Raw genomic sequence first — 24,704 nt, 5'->3', positions numbered from 1 at the left:
TGGATGACCTTGTATCTACTATCTAGGGACCATCTCTAGATGTTGCCGACTTGTCCTTTTCAAGCGCTTAGTCCAGTGCTCTGTACACAGTAAGCGCTCAATAAATACCATTGAACGAATGAATGACCTTGTATCTACTATCTAGGGATCGTCTCTCGATGTCGCCGACTTGTCCTTCCCAAGTGCTTAGTACAGTGCTGTGGATGTTGCCAACTTGTACTTCCCAAGCGCTTAGTACAGTGCTCTGCACACAGTAAGCGCTCAATAAATACGATTGATTGATAAATAAGATTGAACGAATGAATGCCCTTGTATCTACTATCTAGGGCCCGTCTCTAGATGTCTCCGACTTGTCCTTCCCAAGCGCTTAGTACAGTGCTCTGCACACAGTAAGCGCTCAATAAATACCATTGAACGAATGAATGACCTTGTATCTACTATCTAGGGATCGTCTCTCGATGTCGCCGACTTGTCCTTCCCAAGTGCTTAGTACAGTGCTGTGGATGTTGCCAACTTGTACTTCCCAAGCGCTTAGTACAGTGCTCTGCACACAGTAAGCGCTCAATAAATACGATTGATTGATAAATAAGATTGAACGAATGAATGCCCTTGTATCTACTATCTAGGGCCCGTCTCTAGATGTCTCCGACTTGTCCTTCCCAAGCGCTTAGTCCAGTGCTCTGCACACAGTAAGCGCTCAATAAATACCATTGAACGAATGAATGACCTTGTATCTACTATCTAGGGACCGTCTCTAGATGTTGCCGACTTGTCCTACCCAAGCTCTTAGTACAGTGCTCTGTCCACAGTAAGCGCTCAATAAATACGATTGAACAAATGAATGACCTTGTATCTACTATCTAGGGACCGTCTCTCGATGTCGCCGACTTGTCCTTCCCAAGCGCTTAGTACAGTGCTGTGGATGTTGCCAACTTGTACTTCCCAAGCGCTTAGTACAGTGCTGTGCACACAGTAAGCGCTCAATAAATATGATTGATAAATACGATTGAACGAATGGATGACCTTGTATCTACTATCTAGGGACCATCTCTAGATGTTGCCGACTTGTCCTTTTCAAGCGCTTAGTCCAGTGCTCTGTACACAGTAAGCGCTCAATAAATACCATTGAACGAATGAATGACCTTGTATCTACTATCTAGGGATCGTCTCTCGATGTCGCCGACTTGTCCTTCCCAAGTGCTTAGTACAGTGCTGTGGATGTTGCCAACTTGTACTTCCCAAGCGCTTAGTACAGTGCTCTGCACACAGTAAGCGCTCAATAAATACGATTGATTGATAAATAAGATTGAACGAATGAATGCCCTTGTATCTACTATCTAGGGCCCGTCTCTAGATGTCTCCGACTTGTCCTTCCCAAGCGCTTAGTACAGTGCTCTGCACACAGTAAGCGCTCAATAAATACCATTGAACGAATGAATGACCTTGTATCTACTATCTAGGGACCGTCTCTAGATGTTGCCAACTTGTCCTTCCCAAGCGCTTAGTCCAGTGCTCTGTCCACAGTAAGCGCTCAATAAATACGATTGAACAAATGAATGACCTTGTATCTTGTAAGCGCTTAAGCTTGTAAGCGCTTAATAAATACTATTGAACGAACGAATCACCTTGTATCTTGTAAGCGCTTAAGCTTGTAAGCGCTTAATAAATACTGCAATTATCGCTATTATTTTCAAAAACGTTGTGTTATGGTTTCCTCTAGGTAACGATTAAGACGTCGCTTCCTCAAGTACTGGGGCAGGTAAGTCAATCAATCAGTCGTATTTATTGAGCGCTTACTGTGTGCAGAGCACTGTACTAAGCGCTTGGGAAGTCCAAGTTGGCAACATCTAGAGACAGTCCCTACCCAGCAGTGGGCTCACAGTCTAAAAGGGGGAGACAGAGAACAAAACCAAACATTTAAACAAAATAAAATAAATAGAATACCTTCTAGCACCAACTTTTCTCGGGGGAATGGATCACGTCCGTCAGTCGATCGTATTTATTGAGCGCTTACCGTGTGCCGAGCACTGGACTCAGCACTGCTGGGTGACCTTGGGCAAGCCACTTCACTTCTCTGTGCCTCAGTGACCTCATCTGTCAAATGGGGATGAAGACTGGGAGCCCCACGGGGGACAACCTGATCACCTTGTATCTCCCCCAGCGCTTAGAACAGGGCTTGGCACATAGTAAGCGCTTAACAAATACCATCATCATCATTATTATCATTATTATTCTCTGGGCCTTAGTTCCCTCATCTGGAAAATGGGGATGAAGACTGTGATTCCCCTGTGGGACAACCTGATCACCTTGTCACCTCCCCAGCGCTTAGAACAGTGCTTCGCACATAGTAAGCGCTTAACAAATGCCATCATTAGTAGTAGTAGTAGTAAGCACTTAACAAATACCATCATTATAATTATTATCATTATTCTCTGGGCCTCAGTTCCCTCATCTGTCAAATGGGGATGAAGACTGTGAGCCCCACGAGGGACAACCTGATCACCTTGTATCCCCCCGGTGAGCGCCTTAGAACAGTGCTTCACACATCGTAAGAGCTTAACAAATGCCATTATTATTATTATTATTATTATTATTCTCTGGGCCTCAGTTCCCTCATCTGTCAAATGGGGATGAAGACTGTGAGCCCCACGGGGGACAACCTGATCACCTTGTATCCCCCCCGTGAGCGCCTTAGAACAGTGCTTCACACATCGTAAGAGCTTAACAAATGCCATTATTATTATTATTATTATTATTATTATTATTATTATTATTATTATTATTATTATTCTCTGGGCCTCAGTTCCCTCATCTGTCAAATGGGGATGAAGACTGTGAACCCCCCGGGGGACAACCTGATCACCCTGTATCCTCCCCAGTGCTTAGAACAGTGCTTGGCACATAGTAAGCGCTTAACAAATGCCATTATTATTATTATTATTATTCTTTAAGTGCTTAATAATAATCATCATAGAGAAGCAGCGTGGCTCAGTGGAAAGAGCCCGGGCTTGGGAGTCAGAGGTCATGGGTTCAAATCCGGGCTCCGCCACTTATCAGCTGTGTGACTTTGGGCAAGTCGCTTAACCTCTCTGGGCCTCAGTTACCTCATCTGGAAAATGGGGATTAAGATTGTGAGCCCCACATGGGACAACCCGATCACCTTGTATCCCCTCAGCGCTTAGAACAGTGCTTGGCACATGGTAAGCGCTTAACGAATACCATTATCATTGTTATCATTACAACCGGATCACCTTGTATCCCCCCAGTGCTTTGAACAATACTTTGCACACAGTAAGCGCTTAACAAATACCATCATCATCATTATCATTATTCTCATTGTCATGGGTTCAAATCCCGGCTCCGCCACCTGTCAGCCGGGTGACTCTGGGCAAGTCACTTCACTTCTCTGGGCCTCAGTCGCGTCATCTGGAAAATGGGGATGAAGAGCGGGAGAGAAGCAGCGTGGCCCAGTGGAAAGAGCCCGGGCTTTGGAGTCAGAGGTCACGGGTTCAAATCCCGGTCCCGCCAGTTGTCAGCTAGGTGGCTCTGGGAAAGTCACAACCTTGTAACCTCCCCAGCGCTTAGAACAGTGCTTTGTACATAGTAAGCGCTTAATAAATGCTATTATTATTATTATTCTCTGGGCCTCAGTTGCCTCGTCTGTCAAATGGGGATGAAGACGGTGAGCCCCCACGTGGGACAACGTGATGACCTTGTATCCTCCCCAGCGCTTAGAGCAGTGCTTTGCACATAGTAAGCGCTTAACAAATGCCATCGTGAGTATTATCCTCTTAATAATGGTATTTTTTCAGCGCTTGATAATCACCATCATCGTAACGGTGGTATTTTTTAAGCGCCTACTCTGTGCCAAGCACCGGTCTAAGCCCTGGGCCTCACACGGGGCGGCCCCGTCTCCATCCCCATTTTCCAGATGAGGTCACCGAGGCCCAGAGAAGGGCAGTGACTCGTCCAGGGTCGCACGGCAGACGAGGGGCGGAGGCGGGACTCGAACCCGCGGCCTCCGCCGCCTCACGGCCCCGCGGCCTCCGGGAACGCCGCCGGATTTCTTTTCCGCCTCCTGCTTTCTAGGTAATCCGTTTCCACGGGGAATCGCTTCCAGCCTACGTCGTCGCCAACGTCCTCCTGGGCTACGGCGGACAGCTCGCCTCCCTTCTCTCCACCGGTGAGAATTCAGTCGGGCCTATTTATTGAGCGCCCGCTGGGTGCAGAGGGCTGGACCAAGTGCTGGGGAAAGTACAGTACAACAAGGCATTTTTGTTACTATTATTGCTATAATAATTACAGTTATAATATAGTTATAATTTTTCTATATTATTATATTATATTAGATTATCTCATATATCATATCATATAATATTATATCATATTATAACATACTATGTTACTATTATTACTATAATAATTATAGTTACAATATAGTTATAATTCTCTATATTATTATATTATATCATGTATCATATTATATAATATTATATCATATTATAACATACCATGTTATATATCATTATATCATCATATTATATCTTATTGTATATTATTATATTATATATTATCTATGATTTATTATATTGCATTAAATATTATTATGCATCATATATTATATATAATTTGTTACTATTATTACTATAATAACTACAGTTATAATATGGCTATATTATAACTATAATAACTGTGCTATATTATGATGACTTTATTACATTATTATATTTCATTATTCTATATTACAACATGATATGTAATTGATATTAGTAATTTATCAGATAGTATATATTTTATATATAATATATAAGGTATAATATATATGGTATACAATATGCAACATATAATAATCTATTAGTAATATATTAGTAATGTATTCTTCATTCAATTGTATTTATTATCATATTAACTGTATTAATATATAATAATATATTAGTAATATATTAGTAATGTATTCTGCATTCAATTGTGTTTATTATCATATTAACTGTATTAATATATTTTATCATTACTTATATTATAGCATTACTATAACTACATTACATTATTATTACTGTATTATATTATCATGTTTTAATATTATGCATTCTGTTATCATATATCATTATCACTCATATTATTATCACTATAAGTGTATTTTATTATTGCTTTATTATATTAAATTTTATTATATATTATAACACATAATGTATTGTTAGATCAATCAATCGTATTTATTGAGCGCTTGCTGTGTGCAGAGCACTGTACCAAGAGCTTTGGAAGTACAAGTTGGCAACATATAGAGATGGTCCCTACCCGACAGCGGGCTCACAGTCTAAAAGATTATTATTATTATTACAAGTCGGCAACATATTGAGTTGGTCCCGACCCAACAGCGGGTCTTATTGTTAATAATAAGCTTCTAATTAATAATAAAGACGGCATTTATTAAGCGCTTACGCTGTGCCAAGCACTGTTCTAAGCGCTGGGGAGGTCACAAGGTGATCAGGTTGTCCCATGGGGGGGCTCCCGGTCTTCACCCCCTCTTTCCAGATGAGGTCACCGAGGCCGGGACTATTCATTCATTCATTCATTCATTCATTTAGTCGTATTTATTGAGCGCTTACCGTGTGCAGAGCACTGGACTAAGCTCTTGGGAAGTACAAGTGGGCAACATATAGAGACGGTCCCTACCCAACAGCGGGCTCACAGTCTAGAAGATTATTATTATTATTACAAGTCGGCAACATATTGAGTTGGTCCCAACCCAACAACGGGTCTTATTATTAATAATAAGCTTCTAATTAATAATAAAGACGGCATTTATTAAGCGCCTACTCTGTGCAAAGCACTGTTCTAAGCGCTGGGGAGGTCACAAGGTGATCAGGTTGTCCCACATGAGGGGAGGCTCCCGGTCTTCACCCCCTCTTTCCAGATGAGGTCACCGAGGGCGGGACCATTCATTCATTCATTCATTGTCGTATTTATTGAGCGCTTACCGTGTGCAGAGCACTGGACTGAGCGCTTGGGAAGGGCAAGTTGGCAACACAGAGAGACGGTCCGTACAAGACAGCGGGCGAACCCCGGCCCCCCGACTCCCAAGCCGGGGGTTGAGCCGGGGTCGTCGCCCGGGGTGGGGGCGTCTTCCCCACTCAACCGTGTCGCCTCTCTCCCTCAGGCCGCTGCGGCCGCTTTGGGTCGGCGCTGCAGAGGACGGCCAGACCTTACAAGGTGGAGCCCGTGATCCACGGCCTCAGGTTCCTGCTGGGGTGAGTGACCAGATGGCCGCCCCCTCGGGCCCCGCGGGACGGCTTTCCTCCACCCCTCCATTCATTCGGTCGTACTTATTGAGCGCTTACTGCCTGCAGAGCACTGGACTAAGCGCTTGGGAAGGACAAGTCAGCAACAGATAGAGACCGTCCCCCCCGCCGGACAGGGACTGGGTCCAATCCGCGTTGCTCAGATCGGCCCCGACGCTTAGTAATAATAATAAGTCGCGAAGCAGCGTGGCTCAGTGGAAAGAGCCCGGGCTTTGGAGTCAGAGGTCATCATCAATCGTATTTATTGAGCGCTTACTAGGTGCAGAGCACTGTACTAAGCGTCATATTGGCAACATATAGAGACAGTCCCTACCCAACAGTGGGCTCACAGTCTAAAAGGGGTCGTGGGTTCAAACCCCGGCTCCGCCAGTTCATTCATTCAGTCGTATTTATTGAGCGCTTACTGGGTGCAGAGCACTGGACTAAGCGCTTGGGAAGGCCAAGTCGGCAACATTGAGCTCACAGTCTAGAAGGGGGAGGCAGACAACAAAACATTCATTCAGTCAGTCTTTCAATCGTATTTATTGAGCGCTCACTGTGTGCGGAGCAGTGGACTAAGCGCTCAGGAAGTACAATTGGGAACAGAGACGGTCCCTCCCCAACGACGGGCTCACAGTCTAGAAGCGGGGAGACAGACAACGAAACAAGTAGACAGGCGTCAATACCGTCAAAATAGATAAATTCATTCAATCGTATTTATTGAGCGCTCACTGTGTGCAGGGCACTGTACTAAGTGCTTGGGAAGTATAAGTCGGCAACAGATAGAGACGGTCCCTACCCAACGACGGGCTCACAGTCTAGAAGCGGGGAGACAGACGACAAAACAAGTTGACAGGCGTCAATACCGTCAAAATAGATAAATTCATTCAATCGTATTTATTGAGCACTCACTGTGTGCGGAGCAGTGGACTAAGCGCTTGGGAAGTACAATTGGCAACAGATAGAGATGGTCCCTACCCAACGACGGGCTCACAGTTGAGAAGTGGGGAGACAGACAACAAAACAAGTCGACAGGCGTCAATACCGTCAAAATAGATAAATTCATTCAATCGTATGTATTGAGCGCTCACTGTGTGCAGAGCACTGGACTAAGCGCTTGGGCAGTCCAATTGGCAACAGATAGAGATGGTCCCTACCCAACGACGGGCTCACAGTCTAGAAGCGGGGAGACAGACAACAAAACAAGTTGACAGGCATCAATACCGTCAAAATAGATAAATTCATTCAATCGTATTTATTGAGCGCTCACTGTGTGCGGAGCAGTGGACTAAACGCTTGGGAAGTACAATTGGCAACAGATAGAGACGGTCCCGACCCAACGACGGGCTCACAGTCTAGAAGCGGGGAGACAGACGACAAAACAAGTAGACAGGCGTCAATACCATCAAAATAGATAAATTCATTCAATCGTATTTATTGAGCGCTCACTGTGTGCGGAGCACTGGACTAAGCGCTTGGGAAGTACAATTGGCAACAGAGACGGTCCCTCCTCAACGACGGGCTCACATTCTAGAAGTGGGGAGACAGACAACAAAACAAGTAGACGGGCGTCAATACCGTCAAAATAGATAAATTCATTCAATCGTATTTATTGAGCGCTCACTGTGTGCAGAGCACTGGACTAAGCGCTTCGGAAGTACAATTGGCAACAGATAGAGACGGTCCCGACCCAACGACGGGCTCACAGTCTAGAAGCGGGGAGACAGACAACGAAACAAGTAGACAGGCGTCAATACTATCAAAATAGATAAATTCAGTCAATTGTATTTATTGAGCGCTTACTGTGTGCAGAGCACTGGACTAAGCGCTTGGGAAGTGTTGGGAAGCAGCGTGGCTCAGTGGAAAGGGCCATATTAACAAAATAAAATAAATGGAATAAATATGTACAAGTAAAATAAATAAACTTGTACGTATTTATTACTCTATTGATTTTATTAATGAGGCGTATATTAAGCAGCGTGGCTCAGTGGAAAGAGCACAGGCTTTGGAGTCAGAGGTCAGGGGTTCGAACCCCGGCTCCGCCAATTGTCAGCTGGGTGACTTTGGGCAAGTCACTTCACTTCTCTGGGCCTCAGTTCCCTCATCTGGAAAATGGGGATGAAGACTGTGAGCCCCCCGTGGGACAACCTGATCGCCTTGTAACCGCCCCCCCCCCAGGGCTTAGAACAGTGCTTTGCACAGAGTAAGCGCTTAACAAATGCCATCCTTATTAAGACTGGGAGCCCCCCGTGGGACAACCTGATCACCTTGTAACCTCCCCAGCACTTAGAACAGTGCTTGGCACATAGTAAGCGCTTAATAAATGCCGTCATTATTATTATTATTATTATTATTATTATTATTATTATTTCAAGTCGGCAACAGATAGAGATGGTCCCTTCCCAACAAGACTGTGAGCCCCCCGTGGGATGTGGATTGAGTCCAATCTGCTTTGCTCAGATCCACCCCAACGCTTAGTAATAAAAATAATAAAAGTCTAGAAGCAGCGTGGCTCAGTGTAAAGAGCCTGGGCTTTGGAGTCAGAGGTCATGGGTTCAAATCCTGGCTCCGCCACTTAGCTGTGTGACATTGGCCAAGTCACTTCACTTCTCTGGGCCTCAGTTCCCTTATCTGTCAAATGGGGATGAAGGCTGTGAGCCCCCCGTGGGACAACCTCATCACCTTGTAACCTCCCCAGCGCTTAGAACAGTGCTTGGTACGTAGTAAGCGCTTAATGAATGCCATCATTATTATTATTATTATTATTCAATTGCTCTTATTGAGTGCACACAATAGAGGTAGAAGTGGAGAAGCAGCGTGGCTCAGTGGAAAGAGCCCGGGCTTTGGAGTCGGGGGTCATGGGTTCAAACCCCGGCTCCGCCACTCGTCAGCTGTGTGACTTTGGGCAAGTCACTTCACTTCTCTGGGCCTCAGTTCCCTCATCTGTCAAATGGGGATGAAGACCGGGAGCCCCCCATGGGCCAATTTGATCACCTTGTAACCTCCCCAGCGCTTAGAACAGTGCTTTGCACAGAGTAAGCGCTTAATAAGTGCCATTATTATTATTATGGGTTCAAATCCCGGCTCCGCCACTCGTCAGCTGGGTGCCTTTGGGCAAGTCACTTCACTTCTCCGGGCCTCAGTTCCCTCATCTGGAAAATGGGGATGAAGACCGTGAGCCCCCCATGGGCCAACCTGATCACCTTGTAACCTCCCCAGCGCTTAGAACAGTGCTTGGCACATAGTAAGTGCTTTTCCCTTCTAGCCTGTGAGCCCGCTGTCGGGTAGGGACCGTCTCTAGATGTTGCCAACTTGTACTTCCCAAGCGCTTAGTCCAGTGCCCTGCACACAGTAAGCGCTCAATAAAGACAGTTGAATGAATGAATGAATGAATGAATGAACCCATGACCTCTGACTCCAAAGCCCGGGCTCTTTCCACCGAGCCACGCTTGACACCTGTCCACGTGTTTTATTTTGTCGCCTGTCTCCCCCTTCTAGACCGTGAGCCCGTTGTCGGGTAGGGACCGTCTCTAGATGTTGCCGACTTGTACTTCCCAAGCGCTTAGTCCAGTGCTCTGCACACAGTAAGCGCTCAATAAAGACGATTGAATGAATGAATGAATGAACAAATGCCACCATTATTATTATTATTCTAGCCCGTGAGCCCGCCGTCGGGTAGGGACCGTCTCTAGATGTTGCCGGCTTGTCCTTCCCAAGCGCTTAGTCAATCAATCGTATTTATTGAGCGCTTACTGTTTGCAGAGCACTGTACTGAGCGCTTGGGAAGTCCTAGTTGGCAACATAGAGAGACGGTCCCTACCCAACAGTGGGCTCGCAGCCTAGAAGTGCACGTAGTAAGCGCTCCGTAAAGGCGATTGAACGGCTGACTCTCCATCCCGCGTCCGCGGGTTTTTCCTCCGGAGGTTCCGCTGGATTAAAGAGGCCTGGGAAGCGACGCCCTTCCCGGATCCGGCCGTGATTCCCGCCGGGGCCCGCGGTCCCTGGTTCCCACTCGTGTCATTCGTCCTCTTCCTGCTGGGCACCGCCGTGGCCTACTGGACTCACGCTCTGGGCGCCTGCTCGCTCCGCCTCCTCGCCTCCGCCCGGCAGGCGCTGCCAAGGTAATAATAATAATAATAATAATAATAATAATAATAATAATAATAATGATAATAGCATTTGTTAAGCGCTTACTATGTGCAGAGCACTGTTCTAAGCGCCGGGGAGGTTACCAGCTGATCAGATTGTCCCACAGGGGGCTCACAGTCTTCATCCCCATTTGACAGATGAGGGAACTGAGGCCCAGAGAAGTGAAGCGACTTACCCAAAGTCACCCAGCTGATAATCGGCGGAGCCGGGATTCAAACCCATGACCCCCGACTCCAAAGCCCGGGCTCTTTCCACTGAGCCACGCTGCTTCTCTATGGCAGTTGTTAAGCGCTTACTATGTACAAGGCACTGTTCTAAGGTAGTTACGCGACCCCCCGAGCTTTTTATTTTACTTGTACCTATTCTATTCTATTTTATTTTGTTAGTATGTTTGGTTTTGTTCTCTGTCTCCCCCTTTAAGACTGTGAGCCCACTGTTGGGTAGGGACCGTCTCTAGATGTTGCCAATTTGTACTTCCCAAGCGCTTAGTACAGTGCTCTGCACATAGTAAGCGCTCAATAAATACGATTGATAATGATGATGATGAAATAGACCTCGCTCCCCTCGTCTGGGGAAAATGATGATTATTCAATCCTGTTCACCTCATAGCATCTCATTCTTCTAGACTGTGAGCCCACTGTTGGTTAGGGACCGTCTCTATATGTTGCCAACTTGTACTTCCCAAGCGCTTAGTACAGTGCTCTGCACACAGTAAGCGCTCAATAAATACGATTGATTGATTGATCTGTTTATTTGATTTTGTTAATGTATTTTGCGGTGTTGTCCGTCTCCCCTTTCTAGACTGTGAGCCCGTTGTTGGGTAGGGACCGGCTCTATATATTGTAAAATATTTCTGTAAAATGGGGATTAAGATTGTGAGCTCCCCCGGGGACAACCTGATCACCTTGTAACCTCCCCGGCGCTTAGAACAGTGCTTTGCACAGAGTAAGCGCTTAACAAATATGATTGCGCTATATTGCTGCCTTGGACTTCCCAAGCTCTGCACACAGTAAGCGCTCGGTAAATCATCATCATCATCATCATCATCAATTGTATTTATTGAGCGCTTACTATGTGCAGAGCACTGTACTAAGCGCTTGGGAAGTACAAATTGGCAACATATAGAGACAGTCCCTACCCAACAGTGGGCTCACAGTCTAAAAGGGGGAGACAGAGAACAAAACCAAACATACTAACAAAATAAAATAAATAGAATAGATATGTACAAATAAAATAAATAAATAGAGTAATAAATATGTACAAACATATATATATATATATATATATATATATATATATATATACAGGTGCTGTGGGGAAGGGAAGGAGGTAAGATGGGGAGGATGGAGAGGGGGACGAGGGGGAGAGGAAGGAAGGGGCTCAGTCTGGGAAGGCCTCCAAGACTGAGTACGATTGAATGAATGAATGAACGAATGAATCTGGGAAAATGATGATTATTAATCCTATTCATTGAGTGCCTGCTGCGTGCAAAGCACTGCACTAGGCAATTGGAAGAATACAATGTAACATCTCGTCTGGAAAACGATGATTATTAATCCTATTTATTGAGCACCTGCTGCGTGCAAAGCACTGCACTAGGCAATTGGAAGAATACAGTATAACGTCTCGTCTGGAAAACGATGATAATTAATCCAATTCATTGAGCGCCTGCTGTGTGCAAAGCACTGCACTAGGCACTTGGAAGAATACAGTATAACGTCTCATCTGGAAAACGATGATAATTAATCCTATTCATTGAGCGCCTACTGCGTGCAAAGCACTGCACTAAGCATTTGGAAGAGTACAATATGACATCTCATCTGGAAAATGATGATTATTAATCCTATTCATTGAGCGCCTGCTGCGTGCGAAGCACTGCACGAAGCACTTGGAAGAGTACAATATGACATCTCATCTGGAAAATGATGGTTATTAATCCTATTCATTGAGCTCCTACTGTGTGCATAGTACTGCACTAAACACTTGGAAGAGTACAACATCTCATCTGGAAAATGATGATTATTAATCCTACTCATTGAGCGCCTGCTGCGTGCAAAGCACTGCACTAAGCACTTGGAAGAGTACAACATCTCATGTGGAAAATGGTGATTATTAATCCTATTCATTGAGCGCCTGCTGCGTGCAAAGCACTGCATTAAGCACTTGGAAGATTACAACATCTCATCTGGAAAATGATGATTATTAATCCTATTCATTGAGCGCCTGCTGCGTGCAAAGCACTGCACTAAGCACTTGGAAGATTATAACATCTCATCTGGAAAATGGTGATTATTAATCCTATTCATTGAGCGCCTGCTACGTGCAAAGCACTGCACTAAGCGCTTGGAAAAGTACAATATAACACCAGGCACATTCCTGCCCACAATGAGCTCAGTGGCAAGAGCCCGGGCTTGAGAGTCAGAGGTCATGGGTTCAAATCCCGCCTCCGCCACTTATCAGCTGGGTGACTTTGGGCAAGTCGCTTCACTTCTCTGGGCCTCAGTTCCCTCATCTGGAAAATGGAGATTAAAATGGTGAGGTCCACTTGGGACGGACAGTTTGCAAAACCGATTTGCTTGTCTCCACCCCAGCGCTTAGAACAGTGCCTGGCACATAGTAAGCGTTTAACAAATACCATCATCGTTATTATTATCCACCCAACCCGATTATCTTGTACTTTCCCCAGCGCTTAGAACAGTGCTTGGCACATAGTAAGCACTTAACAAATACCATCATCGTTCTTATTATCCACCCAACCTGATTATCTTGTACTTTCCCCAGCGCTTAGAACAGCGCCTGGTACATAGTAAGCGCTTAACAAATATCATCATCATTGTTATTATCCACCCAACCCGATTATCCTGTACTTTCCCCAGCGCTTAGAACAGTGCTTGGCACATAGTAAGTGCTTAACAAATACCATCATCGTTATTATTACCAACCCAACCCGATTATCCTATACTTTCCCCAGCGCTTAGAACAGTGCCTGGCACATAGTAAGTGCTTAACAAATACCACCGTCATTATTATTATCCACCCAACCTGATTATCTTGTACTTTCCCCAGCGCTTAGAACAGTGCCTGGTACATAGTAAGTGCTTAACAAATACCATCATCATTATTATTATCCACCCAAACTGATTACTTTGTACTTTCCCCAGCGCTTAGAACAGTGCTTGTCACATAGTAAGCGCTTAACAAACACCATCATCATTATTATTATCCACCCAAACTGATTATTTTGTACTTTCCCCAGCGCTTAGAACAGTGCTTGTCACATAGTAAGCGCTTAACAAACACCATCATCATTATTATTATCCACCCAAACTGATTATTTTGTACTTTCCCCAGTGCTTAGAACAGTGCTTGGCACCTAGTAAGCACTTAAGAAATGCCATCATTGTTATTATTATCCACCCAACCCGATTATCTTGTACTTTCCCCAGCTCTTAGAACAGTGCTTGGCACATAGTAAGCGCTTAACAAATACCATCATTGTTATAATCCACCCAACTGGATTATCTTGTACTTTCCCCAGCGCTTAGAACAGTGCCTGGCACATAGTAAGCGCTTAACCAATACCACCATCGTCATTATTATCCACCCAACCCAATTATCTTGTACTTTCCCCAGCGCTTAGAACGGTGCATGGCACATAGTAAACGTTTAACTAATAATAATAATAATAATGACATTTGTTAAGTGCTTACTATGTGCCAAGTACTGTTCTAAGTGCTGGGGGGGTTACAAGGAGATCAGGTTGTCCCACGGGGGGCTCACAGTCTTAACCCCCATTTTCCGGATGAGGGAACTGAGGCACAGAGAAGTGAAGTGACTTGCCCAAAGTCACACAGCTGACAATCGGCAGAGCCGGGATACTGTCATTATTATTATTGTAATCATTATTATTATTATCATCCTTGATAATTCCCCCCGTCTTACCTCCTTCCCTTCCCCACAGCACCTGTATATATGTATATATGTTTGTACATATTTATTACTCTATTTATTTATTTATTTATTTTACTTGTACATATCTATTCTATTTATTTTATTTTGTTAATATGTTTGGTTTTGTTCTCTGTCTCCCTCTTGTAGACTGTGAGCCCGTTGGTAGGTAGGGACCGTCTCTAGATGTTGCCAACTTGTACTTCCCAAGCACTTAGTACAGTGCTCTGCACACAGTAAGCGCTCAATAAATACGATTGATTGATTGATTGGTGAGTCCCCCAGTTAGTTGTTAATAATAATAATAATGACGGCATTTATTGAGCGCTTACTATGTGCAAAGCACCGTACTAAGCGCTGGGGAGGTTACAAGGTGATCAGGTTGTCCTACATGGGGCTCACAGTCTTCATCCCCATGATTAAGTTGATTCCTGTGACCATGTGAGCCCCCCGTGGGACAACCTAATCACCTTGTAGCCTCCCCAGCGCTTAGAACAGTGCTTTGCACGTAGTAAGCGCTTAACAAATGCCATCATTATTATTTGTGGGATGCTTCTCAGGGCATACGGTAACCCATGTATCTTTCAGAGAAGCAGCGTGGCTCAGTGGAAAGAGCCCGGGCTTTGGAGTCAGAGGTCAAGGGTTCAAATCCCGGCTCCGCCACTTGTCAGCCGGGTGACTTGGGGCGAGTCACTTCACTTCTCCGGGCCTCAGTGACCTCATCTGTAAAATGGGAATTAAGACTGTGAGCCCCCCGTGGGGCAACCTGATCACCTTGTATCCTCCCCAGCGGTTAGAACAGTGCTTGGCACATAGTAAGTGCTTAATAAATGTCATTATTATTATTATTATGATGATGATGATGATGATGATGATGATTTCAGGCGGTCAGCCCGTCCACAGAGGGTGAGCCCGGGCCCGGCGAGCTCGGCCTGTTTGGTCCTGGTCCTGGGGGGCTGGATTACGTGCGGCGCCTCCTCCCTCGCCCTCGCCGCCCTTCTCTACGTGCTCCGGGTAAGCAGCGCGGCCGAGCCGGGAGAGCCCGGCCCGGGGACTCACGGGTCGTGGGTTCTAATCCCGCCCCCGCCGCTCGTCTGCCGGGGGACCGCGGGCCGGCCGCGTCACTTCTCTGGGCCTCCGTCCCTCTGTCTGTGAGATGGGGATGAAGATCGTGGGGGCCCCCCCGGGGGACAGGGACTGCGTCCAACCACATTCATTCGCTTATTCAGTCATTTATGGAGCGCTTACTGTGTGCAGAGCACTGGACTAAGCGCTTGGGAAGCACAAGTCGGCAACAGAAGACTTTCTATCTATCCCAGCACTTAGCGCTTAGCGCCTAGTAAGCGCTTAACAAATTCCACAATTCTTCTCTCTTCTTCCTCCTCCTCTGTCTTCTTTTTCCTCTTCCTCCTCTTCTCCCTCTTCATCTTCTCCTTCCTCTCCTTCCTCCTCTTCCTCCTCTTCTTCCTCTTCTTCCTCTTCATCTTAGGGACCATCTCTATATGTTGCCAACTTGTACTTCCCAAGCACTTAGTACAGTGCTCTCCACACAGTAAGCGCTCAATAAATACAATTGATTAATTGATTGATTCTCCTTCCTCTTCCTCTCCTTCCAGCTCTTCCTCCTCCTCCTCCTCTTCTTCTCTTCTTCCTCCTCTTCTTCTTTTCTTCCTCCAGCGCTTAGAACAGTGATTTGCACATAGTAAGCGCTTAATAAATGCCATTATTATTATTATTATCATTCCTCCTCTCCCTCCTCTCCCTCTCCCTCCTCTCCCTCCTCTCCTTCCTCTTCTTCCTCTTTTTCCTCCACTTCTTCCTCCTCTTTTTCCTCTTCTTCCTCCTCTTCTTCCTCTTCATTCATTCATTCATCTTTGTTGAGTGATTACTGTGTGCAGGGCACTGTACTAAGCGCTTGGGAAGGACAAGTCGGCAACATCTAGAGACAGTCCCTACCCACCAACGGTCTCACAATCTAGAAGGGGGAGACAGACAACAAAACAAAACATGCAGACAGGTTTCCTGTCTTCTTCTTTCTCATGTTTTCTTCGTCCTCCTCTTCCTCCTCTTCCTCTTCTCCTTCGTCTTCCTTTTCTTCCTCCTCCCCCTCTTCTTCCTCTTCTCTTTTTCCTCTTCTTCTTCCTCGTCTTCCTCTTCATTCATTCTTTCAATGGTCTTTATTGAGCGCTTACTGTGTGCAGAGCACTGTACTAAGCGCTTGGGAAGGACAAGTCGGCAACAGATAGAGACAATCCCTACCCAACAGCGGGCTCACAGTCTAGAAGGGGGAGACGGACAACAAAACAAAACATGCAGACAGGTTTCCTGTCCTCTTCTTTCTCAGGTTTTCTTCTTCCTCCTCCTCCTCCTCCTCTTCTTCCTCTTCATCTTCTCCTTCCTCTTCCTCTCCTTTCTATTCTTCCCCCTCCTCCTCCTTTTCCTCCTCTTTTCCCTCTTCTTCCTCCTCGTCTTCCTCTTCATTCATTCATTCACTCAGTCATCTTTATTGAGCGCTTACTGTGTGCAGAGCACTGTACTAAGCGCTTGGGAAGTCCCAGTCGGCAACAGATAGAGACGGTCCCTACCCACCAACGGGCTCACAGGCTAGAAGGGGGAGACGGACAACAAAACAAAACATGGAGACAGGTTTCCTGTCTTCTTCTTTCTCAGGTTTTCTTCTTCTTCCTCTTCCTCCTCTTTTTCCTCTTCTTCTTCCTCTTCATCTTTTCCTTCCTCTTCCTCTCCTTCCTCTTCTTCCTCCTCCTCTTCCTCCTCTTTTTCCTCTTCCTCCTCGTCTTCCTCTTCATTTATTCATTCATTCATTCATTCATTCAATCGTCTTTATTGAGCACTTACTGTGTGCAGAGCACTGTATTAAGCGCTTGGGAAGTCCAAGTTGGCAACCTCTAGAGACGGTCCCTACCCAACAGCGGGCTCACGGTCTAGAAGGGGGAGACGGATAACAAAACAAAACATGGAGACAGGTTTCCTGTCTTCTTCTTTCTCAGGTTTTCTTCTTCTTCCTCTTCCTCCTCTTTTTCCTCTTCTTCTTCCTCTTCATCTTTTCCTTCCTCTTCCTCTCCTTCCTCTTCTTCCCCCTCCTCCTCTTTTCCTCTTCTTCCTCCTCGTCTTCCTCGTCATTCAGTCATTCATTCAGTCGTCTTTATTGAGCGCTTACTGTGTGCAGAGCACTGTACTAAGCGCATGGGAAGGCCAAGTCGGCAACACAGAGAGACGGTCCCTACCCAACAATGGGCTTACAATCTAGAAGGGGGAGACGGACGACAAAACAAAACATGTAGACAGGTTTCCTGTCTTCTTCTTTCTTAGGTTTTCTTTTTCCTCTCTTCCTCCTCTTTTTCCTCTTCTTCTTCCTCTTCATCTTCTCCTTCCTCTTCCTCTCCTTCCTCTTCTTCCTCCTCCTCCTCCTCTTCCTCCTCGTCTTCCTCTTCATTCATTCATTCATTCATTCAATCAATCGTCTTTATTGAGCGCTTACTGTGTGCAGAGCACTGGACTAAGCGCTTGGGAAGTCCAAGTCGGCAACATAGAGAGACGGTTCCTACCCACCAGCGGGCTCACAGTCTAGAAGGGGGAGATGGACAACAAAACAAAACATGTAGACAGGTTTCCTGTCTTCTTCTTTCTCAGGTTTTCTTCTTCCTCCTCCTCCTTTTTCCTTTTTTCCTTTTGTCCTCTTTTTCCCAGCGCTTAGTCCAGTGCTCTGCACACAGTAAGCGCTCAATAAATACGATTGATTTCCTCTTCTTCTTCCTCTTCCTCTCCTCCCTCTTCTTCATCCTCCTCCTCCTCTTCCTCCTCTTTTTCCTCTTCATTCATTCATTCATTCAATCGTCTTGATTGAGCGCTTACTGTGTGCAGAGCACTGTACTAAGCGCTTGGGAAGTCCAAGTCGGCAACATCTAGAGACGGTCCCTACCCGACAACGGTCTCACAGTCTAGAAGGGGGAGACAGACGACAAAACAAAACACGGAGACAGGTTTCCTGTCTCCTTCTTTCTCAGGTTTTCTTCTTCCTCCTCTTCTTCCGCTTCCTCCTCCTCTTCCTCCTCCACTTCTTATAATAATAACAATAATGGTATTTGTTGAGCCCTTACTCTGTGCCAAGCACTGTTCTAAGCACTGGAGGGGATACAAGGTGATCAGGTTGTCCCCCGGGGGGCTCCCAGTCTTCATCCCCATTTTCCAGATGAGGGGACTGAGGCCCAGAGAAGTGAAGTGGCTTGCCCAAAGTCACCCAGCTGACAATCGGCAGGGGCGGGATTAGAATAATAATGATAATTTTGGTATTTGTTAAGCGCTTACTATGTGCAAAGCACTGTTCCAAGGAAACAGAAGCAGCGTGGCTCAGTGGAAAGAGCCCCGGCTTTGGAGTCGGAGGTCGTGGGTTCAAATCCCGGCTCCGCCACTTATCACCTGTGTGACTTTGGGCAAGTCACTTCACTTCTCTGGGCCTCGGTGACCTCATCTGGAAAATGGGGATAAAGACTGTGAGCCCCCCGTGAGACAACCCGATCACCTTGTATCCGCGCCCCCCACAGCGCTTAGAACAGTGCTTGGCACATAGTAAGCGCTTAACAAATGCCATCATTATTATTATTAATACATACCGTTGATGACGTCGATTCTCCAGACTGTAAGCTCATTTCATTGATTCATTCATTCATCCGACGGTATTTACTGAGCGCTCACTGTGTGCAGAGCACTGGACTAAGCGCTTGGGAAGGACAAGTTGGCAACATCTAGAGACGGTCCCTACCCCACAATCAATCAATCGTATTTATTGAGCGCTTACTGTGTGCAGAGCACTGTACTAAGCGCTTGGGAAGGACAAGTTGGGAACATCTAGAGACGGTCCCTACCCCACAATCAATCAATCGTATTTATTGAGCGCTTACTGTGTGCAGAGCACTGTACTAAGCGCTTGGGAAGGACAAGTTGACAACATCTAGAGACGGTCCCTACCCAACAGCGGGCTCACAGTCTAGAAGGACTGCCTCATTACGGGCAGGGGACACGTATGCGGGTTCTGTTGGCTTGGACGCTCCCGAGCGCTTAGCACAGTGCATAGCGAGCGCTCAATAGAGGCCCTGGACTGATGGGCATCTATCTGTGTTCTCCTAGGTGATCCACCTGCAGTCCGCCGTACGAACCCCGAAAAGTGGCCTTAATGTGGTAAGTCCTCCTTCCTTCTTCAGGTGAATCATTCATTCATTCAGTCGTATTTATTGAGCGCTTACTGTGTGCACTCATTCATTCAGTCGTATTTATTGAGCACTTACTGTGTGCAGAGCACTGGACTAAGCGCTTGGGAAGGACAAGGCGGCAACATCTAGAGACGGCCCCTACCCGACAGCGGGCTCACAGTCTAGAGGGATCAGCAGCGTGGCTCAGTGGAAAGAGCCCCGGGCTTGGGAGTCAGAGGTTCTGGGTTCGAATTCCGGCTCTGCCGCTTGTCAGCTGGGTGACTTTGGGCAAGTCGCTTCACTTCTCTGGGTCTCAGTTCCCTCATCTGGAAAATGGGGATGAAGACTGCGAGCCCCCCGTGGGACAACCTGACCTCCTTGTATCCCCCCCAGTGCTTACAACAGTGCTTGGCACATAGTAAGCGCTTAACAGATATCGTCATTATTATTATTATTATTATTATTATTATTATTATTATTCTCTGGGCCTCAGTGACCTCATCTGTAAAATGGGGAGGAAGACTGCGAGCCCCATGGGGGACAACCCGATCACCTTGTATCCCCCCCAGTGCTTAGAACGGTGCTTGGCACATAGTTAGCGCTTAACAAATACCATCATTATTGTTATTATTATTATTATTATTCTCTGGGCCTCAGTTCCCTCATCTGTAAAATGGGGATGAAGACTGCGAGCCCCACGGAGGACAACCTGCTGACCTTGTGTCTCCCCCAGCACTTAGAACAGCACTTGGCACAGAGTAAGCGCCTAACAAATACCATCATTATTATTATCATTCTCTGGGCCTCAGTTCCCTCATCTGTAAAATGGGGATGAAGACTGCGAGCCCCACGTGGGAAAACCTGCTGACCTTGTATCTCCCCCAGTGCTTAGAACAGTACTTGGCACAGCGTAAGCGCTTAGTAAATGCCACCATTACTATTATTATTATCATCATCAATCGTATTTATTGAGCGCTTACTATGTGCAGAGCACTGTACTAAGCGCTTGGGAAGTACAGATTGGCAACACATAGAGACAGTCCCTACCCAGCAGTGGGCTCACAGTCTAAAAGGGGGAGACAGAGAACAAAACCAAACATACCAACAAAATAAAATAAATAGGATAGATATGTACAAGTAAAATAAATCAATAAATAGAGTAATAAATATGTACAACCATATATACATATATACAGGTGCTGTGGGGAAGGGAAGGAGGTAAGATGGGGGGATGGAGAGGGGGATTATTATTATTATTATTATTAGATACCGTTTCGTAGCGAAGGGTTTGGCCACACCCACCCCTTCCCACACCGAAAGCGACCGTTGAATCCGTTTCGATTTGGGTGGTTCTGGTGGATAATAATAATAATAATAATAATAATAATAATAATAATAATAATAATAATGGCATTTATTAAGCGCTTACTATGTGCAAAGCACTGTTCTAAGCGCTGGGGAGAATACAGGGTGAGCAGGTTGTCCCACGGGGGGGGGGGGGGGCTCACAGTCTCCATCCCCATTTTCCAGATGAGGTCACTGAGGCCCAGAGAAGTGAAGTGACTCGCCCAAAGTCACCCAGCTGACAAGTGGCGGAGCCGGGATTTGAAGCCATGACCTCGGACTCCAAAGCCCGGGCTCTTTCCACCGAGCCAGGCTGCTCCGCATAGTAAGCGCTCAACAAATACCGCTGATTGAAATTATTAAGTGCTTACTATGTGCCAGGCACTGTTCTGAGCGCTGGGGAAAGTAGAAGATAAGGGCTTAGTGCCGAGGGCAGCCTAAGGCCGCACATCCCAGCTGTGCGCTTCCTCGCCTGGGCCGTCTTTAAAAATCTCAGGTAATCCGTCGCTCTGCGGTAAGCGCTCAATAAATACGATTGATTGAATAAACAACTATTCGAGAGAGAGAGCGGTTATAGCGAGAGGGACTTTTACAGACCGGAGAGATGGCACATTCGCGCGACACATTCTGCTGTCTTAGCAACCTGAAAGTAAAAATGACTCGCACAGAGGACCAGACCCCCCCCGGAATAAATGAACGCCGCAGAGGAAGCATCGGCGTAAAAATCATCTATTACGCTTTTTTGGTTGTACATGAAACGGATCAGTTGGATTTTCAAAGATTCATTCATTCATTCGGTCGTCCTCATTGAGCGCTTACTGTGTGCAGAGCACTGGACTAAGCGCTTGGGGAGTCCAAGTTGGCAACAGATAGAGGCGGTCCCTACCCAGCAGCGGGCTCACAGGCTAGAAGGGGGAGACGGACGACAAAACAGAACATATAAACCAAATAAAATAAATAGAATAAATATGTGCAAGTAAAATAAATTCATTCATTCATTCATTCAGTCGTCCTTATTGAGCGCTTACTGTGTGCAGAGCACTGCACTAAGCGCTTGGGAAGTACAGGTTGGCAACAGATAGGGACAGTCCCTACCCAACAGTGGGCTCACAGGCTAGAAGGGGGAGATGGATGACAAAACAATACAAATAAACCAAATAAAATAAATAGAATAAATATATGCAAGTAAAATATATTCATTCATTCAATTGTCCTTATTGAGCGCTTACTGTGTGCAGAGCACTGGACTAAGCGCTTGGGAAGTCCAAGTTGACAACAGATAGAGACGGTCCCTACCCAACAGCGGGCTCACAGGCTAGAAGGGGGAGACGGACGACAAAACAGAACATATAAACCAAATAAAATAAATGGAATAAATATGTACAAGTAAAATAAATTCATTCATTCAGTCAATCGTCCTTATTGAGCGCTTACTGTGTGCAGAGCACCGGACTAAGCGCTTGGGAAGTCCAAGTTGGCAGCAGATAGAGACGGTCCCTACCCAACAGCGGGCTCACAGGCTAGAAGGGGGAGACAGACGACAAAACAGAACATATAAACCAAATAAAATAAATAGAATAAATATGTACAAGTAAAATAAATTCATTCATTCAGTCAGTCGTCCTTATTGAGCGCTTACTGTGTGCAGAGCACTGGACTAAGCGCTTGGGAAGTACAAGTTGGCAACAGATAGAGAACAGCGGGCTCACAGGCTAGAAGGGGGAGACAGACGACAAAACAGAACAGATAAACCAAATAAAATAAATAGAATAAATATGTGCAAGTAAAATAAATTCATTCATTCATTCAATCGTCCTTATTGAGCGCTTACTGTGTGCAGAGCACTGGACTAAGCGCTTGGGAAGTCCAAGTTGGCAACAGATAGAGACAGTCCCTACCCACCAGCGGGCTCACAGGCTGGAAGGGGGAGACAGACGACAAAACAGAACAGATAAACCAAATAAAATAAATAGAATAAATATGTGCAAGTAAAATAAATTCATTCATTCATTCAATCGTCCTTATTGAGCGCTTACTGTGTGCAGAGCACTGGACTAAGCGCTTGGGAAGTCCAAGTTGGCAACAGATAGAGACAGTCCCTACCCACCAGCGGGCTCACAGGCTGGAAGGGGGAGACAGACGACAAAACAGAACATATAAACCAAATAAAATAAATAGAATAAATATGTACAAGTAAAATAAATTCATTCATTCATTCAGTCGTCCTTATTGAGCGCTTACTGTGGGCAGAGCACTGGACTAAGCGCTTGGGAAGTCCATGTTGGCAACATCTAGAGACGGTCCCTACCCAACAGCGGGCTCCCAAGCTAGAAGGGGGAGACAGACGACAAAACAGAACATATAAACCAGATAAAATAAATAGAATAAATATGTACAAGAAAATAAATTCATTCATTCATTCAATCGTCCTTATTGAGCGCTTACTGTGTGCAGAGCACTGGACTAAGCGCTTGGGAAGTACAAGCTGGCAACTGATAAGATGAATTCCTAATAGCCCCGATGGGTTTCTCTCCTGCGGCACAGACGCCAAGGGGCTCGGCCGGAGCGGGGGAAGCGGCCGAGAACTGCCGGTCCAGCGCGGAGCCCCCCGCCGAGACCCCCGAGGAGGCCGAGGACGCTCTAAGGATGCACATCACAGCTCTGCATTTCCTCGCCTGGATCGTGCTGCTCAGCGCGCCGTCTTTAATTTACTGGTTCAAAAACCTCAGGTAATCCGTCGCTCCGCAGACCCGAAAATAGGCTGGTTTGGGGTGGATGATAATAATCACGACGGTAGAACAGTGCTTTGCATTCATTCATTCATTCATTCAATCGTACTTATTGAGCGCTTACTGTGTGCAGAGCACTGGACTAAGTGCTTGGGAAGTCCAAGTTGGCAACAGATAGAGACGGTGCCTACCCAACAGCGGGCTCACAGTCTAGAAGGGGGAGACAGATGACAAAACAGAACATATAAACCAAATAAAATAAATAGAATAAGTATGTACAAGTAAAATAAATTCATTCATTCATTCAGTCGTCCTTATTGAGCGCTTACTGTGTGCAGAGCACTGTCCTAAGCGCTTGGGAAGTCCAAGTCGGCAACATCTAGAGACGGTCCCTACCCGACAGCGGGCTCACAGTCTAGAAGGGGGAGACAGACGACAAAACAGAACATATATACCAAATAAAATAAATAGAATAAACTTAGTAAGCGCTTAACAAATACCATTCTTATTATTATTATTTGTTAATAATAGTCTTCTAGACTGTGAGCCCGCTGTCGGGTAGGGACCGTCTCTAGATGTTGCCAACTTGGGCTTCCCAAGCTCTTAGTCCAGTGCTCTGCACGCAGTAAGCGCTCAATAAATACGATTGAATGAATGAATGAGCATTAAGTGCTTACTATGTGCCAGGCACTGTTCTAATCGCTGGGGAAAGTACACGATAAGCGCTTAGTGCCGAGGACAGTGTAAGGATGCACATCCCAGCTGTGCACTTCCTCGCCTGGATCGTACTGCTCGGAGCGCCGTCTTTAAAAAATCTCAGGTAATCCGTCGCTCCACAGACCCGAAAATAGGCTGGTTTGGGATGGATAATAATAATCACGATGGTAAAACAGTGCTTTGCACTTAGTAAGCGCTTAACAAATACCATTCTTCTTATTATTATTTGTTAATAATAGTCTTCTAGACTGTGAGCCCACTGTCGGGTAGGGACCGTCTCTATATGTTGCCAACTTTGACTTCCCAAGCGCTCAGTCCAGTGCTCTGCACGC

General features: G+C 45.9%; 1 protein-coding gene across 1 annotated transcript in view; it reads left to right on the top strand.

The window, feature by feature from the left end:
• Positions 1-24,704, top strand: part of PGAP1 (post-GPI attachment to proteins inositol deacylase 1) — a 105,020-nt gene that overhangs the window by 73,085 nt on the left and 7,231 nt on the right. Inside the window, exons 19-25 of the mRNA XM_038749043.1 lie at positions 1,721-1,759; positions 4,090-4,183; positions 6,158-6,248; positions 10,202-10,399; positions 15,260-15,389; positions 19,521-19,571; positions 23,471-23,655. Of these exons, the coding sequence (XP_038604971.1) occupies positions 1,721-1,759; positions 4,090-4,183; positions 6,158-6,248; positions 10,202-10,399; positions 15,260-15,389; positions 19,521-19,571; positions 23,471-23,655 (788 nt within the window). The remainder of the gene's footprint in view (positions 1-1,720; positions 1,760-4,089; positions 4,184-6,157; positions 6,249-10,201; positions 10,400-15,259; positions 15,390-19,520; positions 19,572-23,470; positions 23,656-24,704) is intronic.

The sequence above is a fragment of the Tachyglossus aculeatus genome, chromosome 7 (assembly GCF_015852505.1).
Source record: "Tachyglossus aculeatus isolate mTacAcu1 chromosome 7, mTacAcu1.pri, whole genome shotgun sequence".
NCBI classification, from domain to species: Eukaryota; Metazoa; Chordata; class Mammalia; order Monotremata; family Tachyglossidae; genus Tachyglossus; species Tachyglossus aculeatus.
This window is presented reverse-complemented; position numbering and strand designations above follow the sequence as displayed.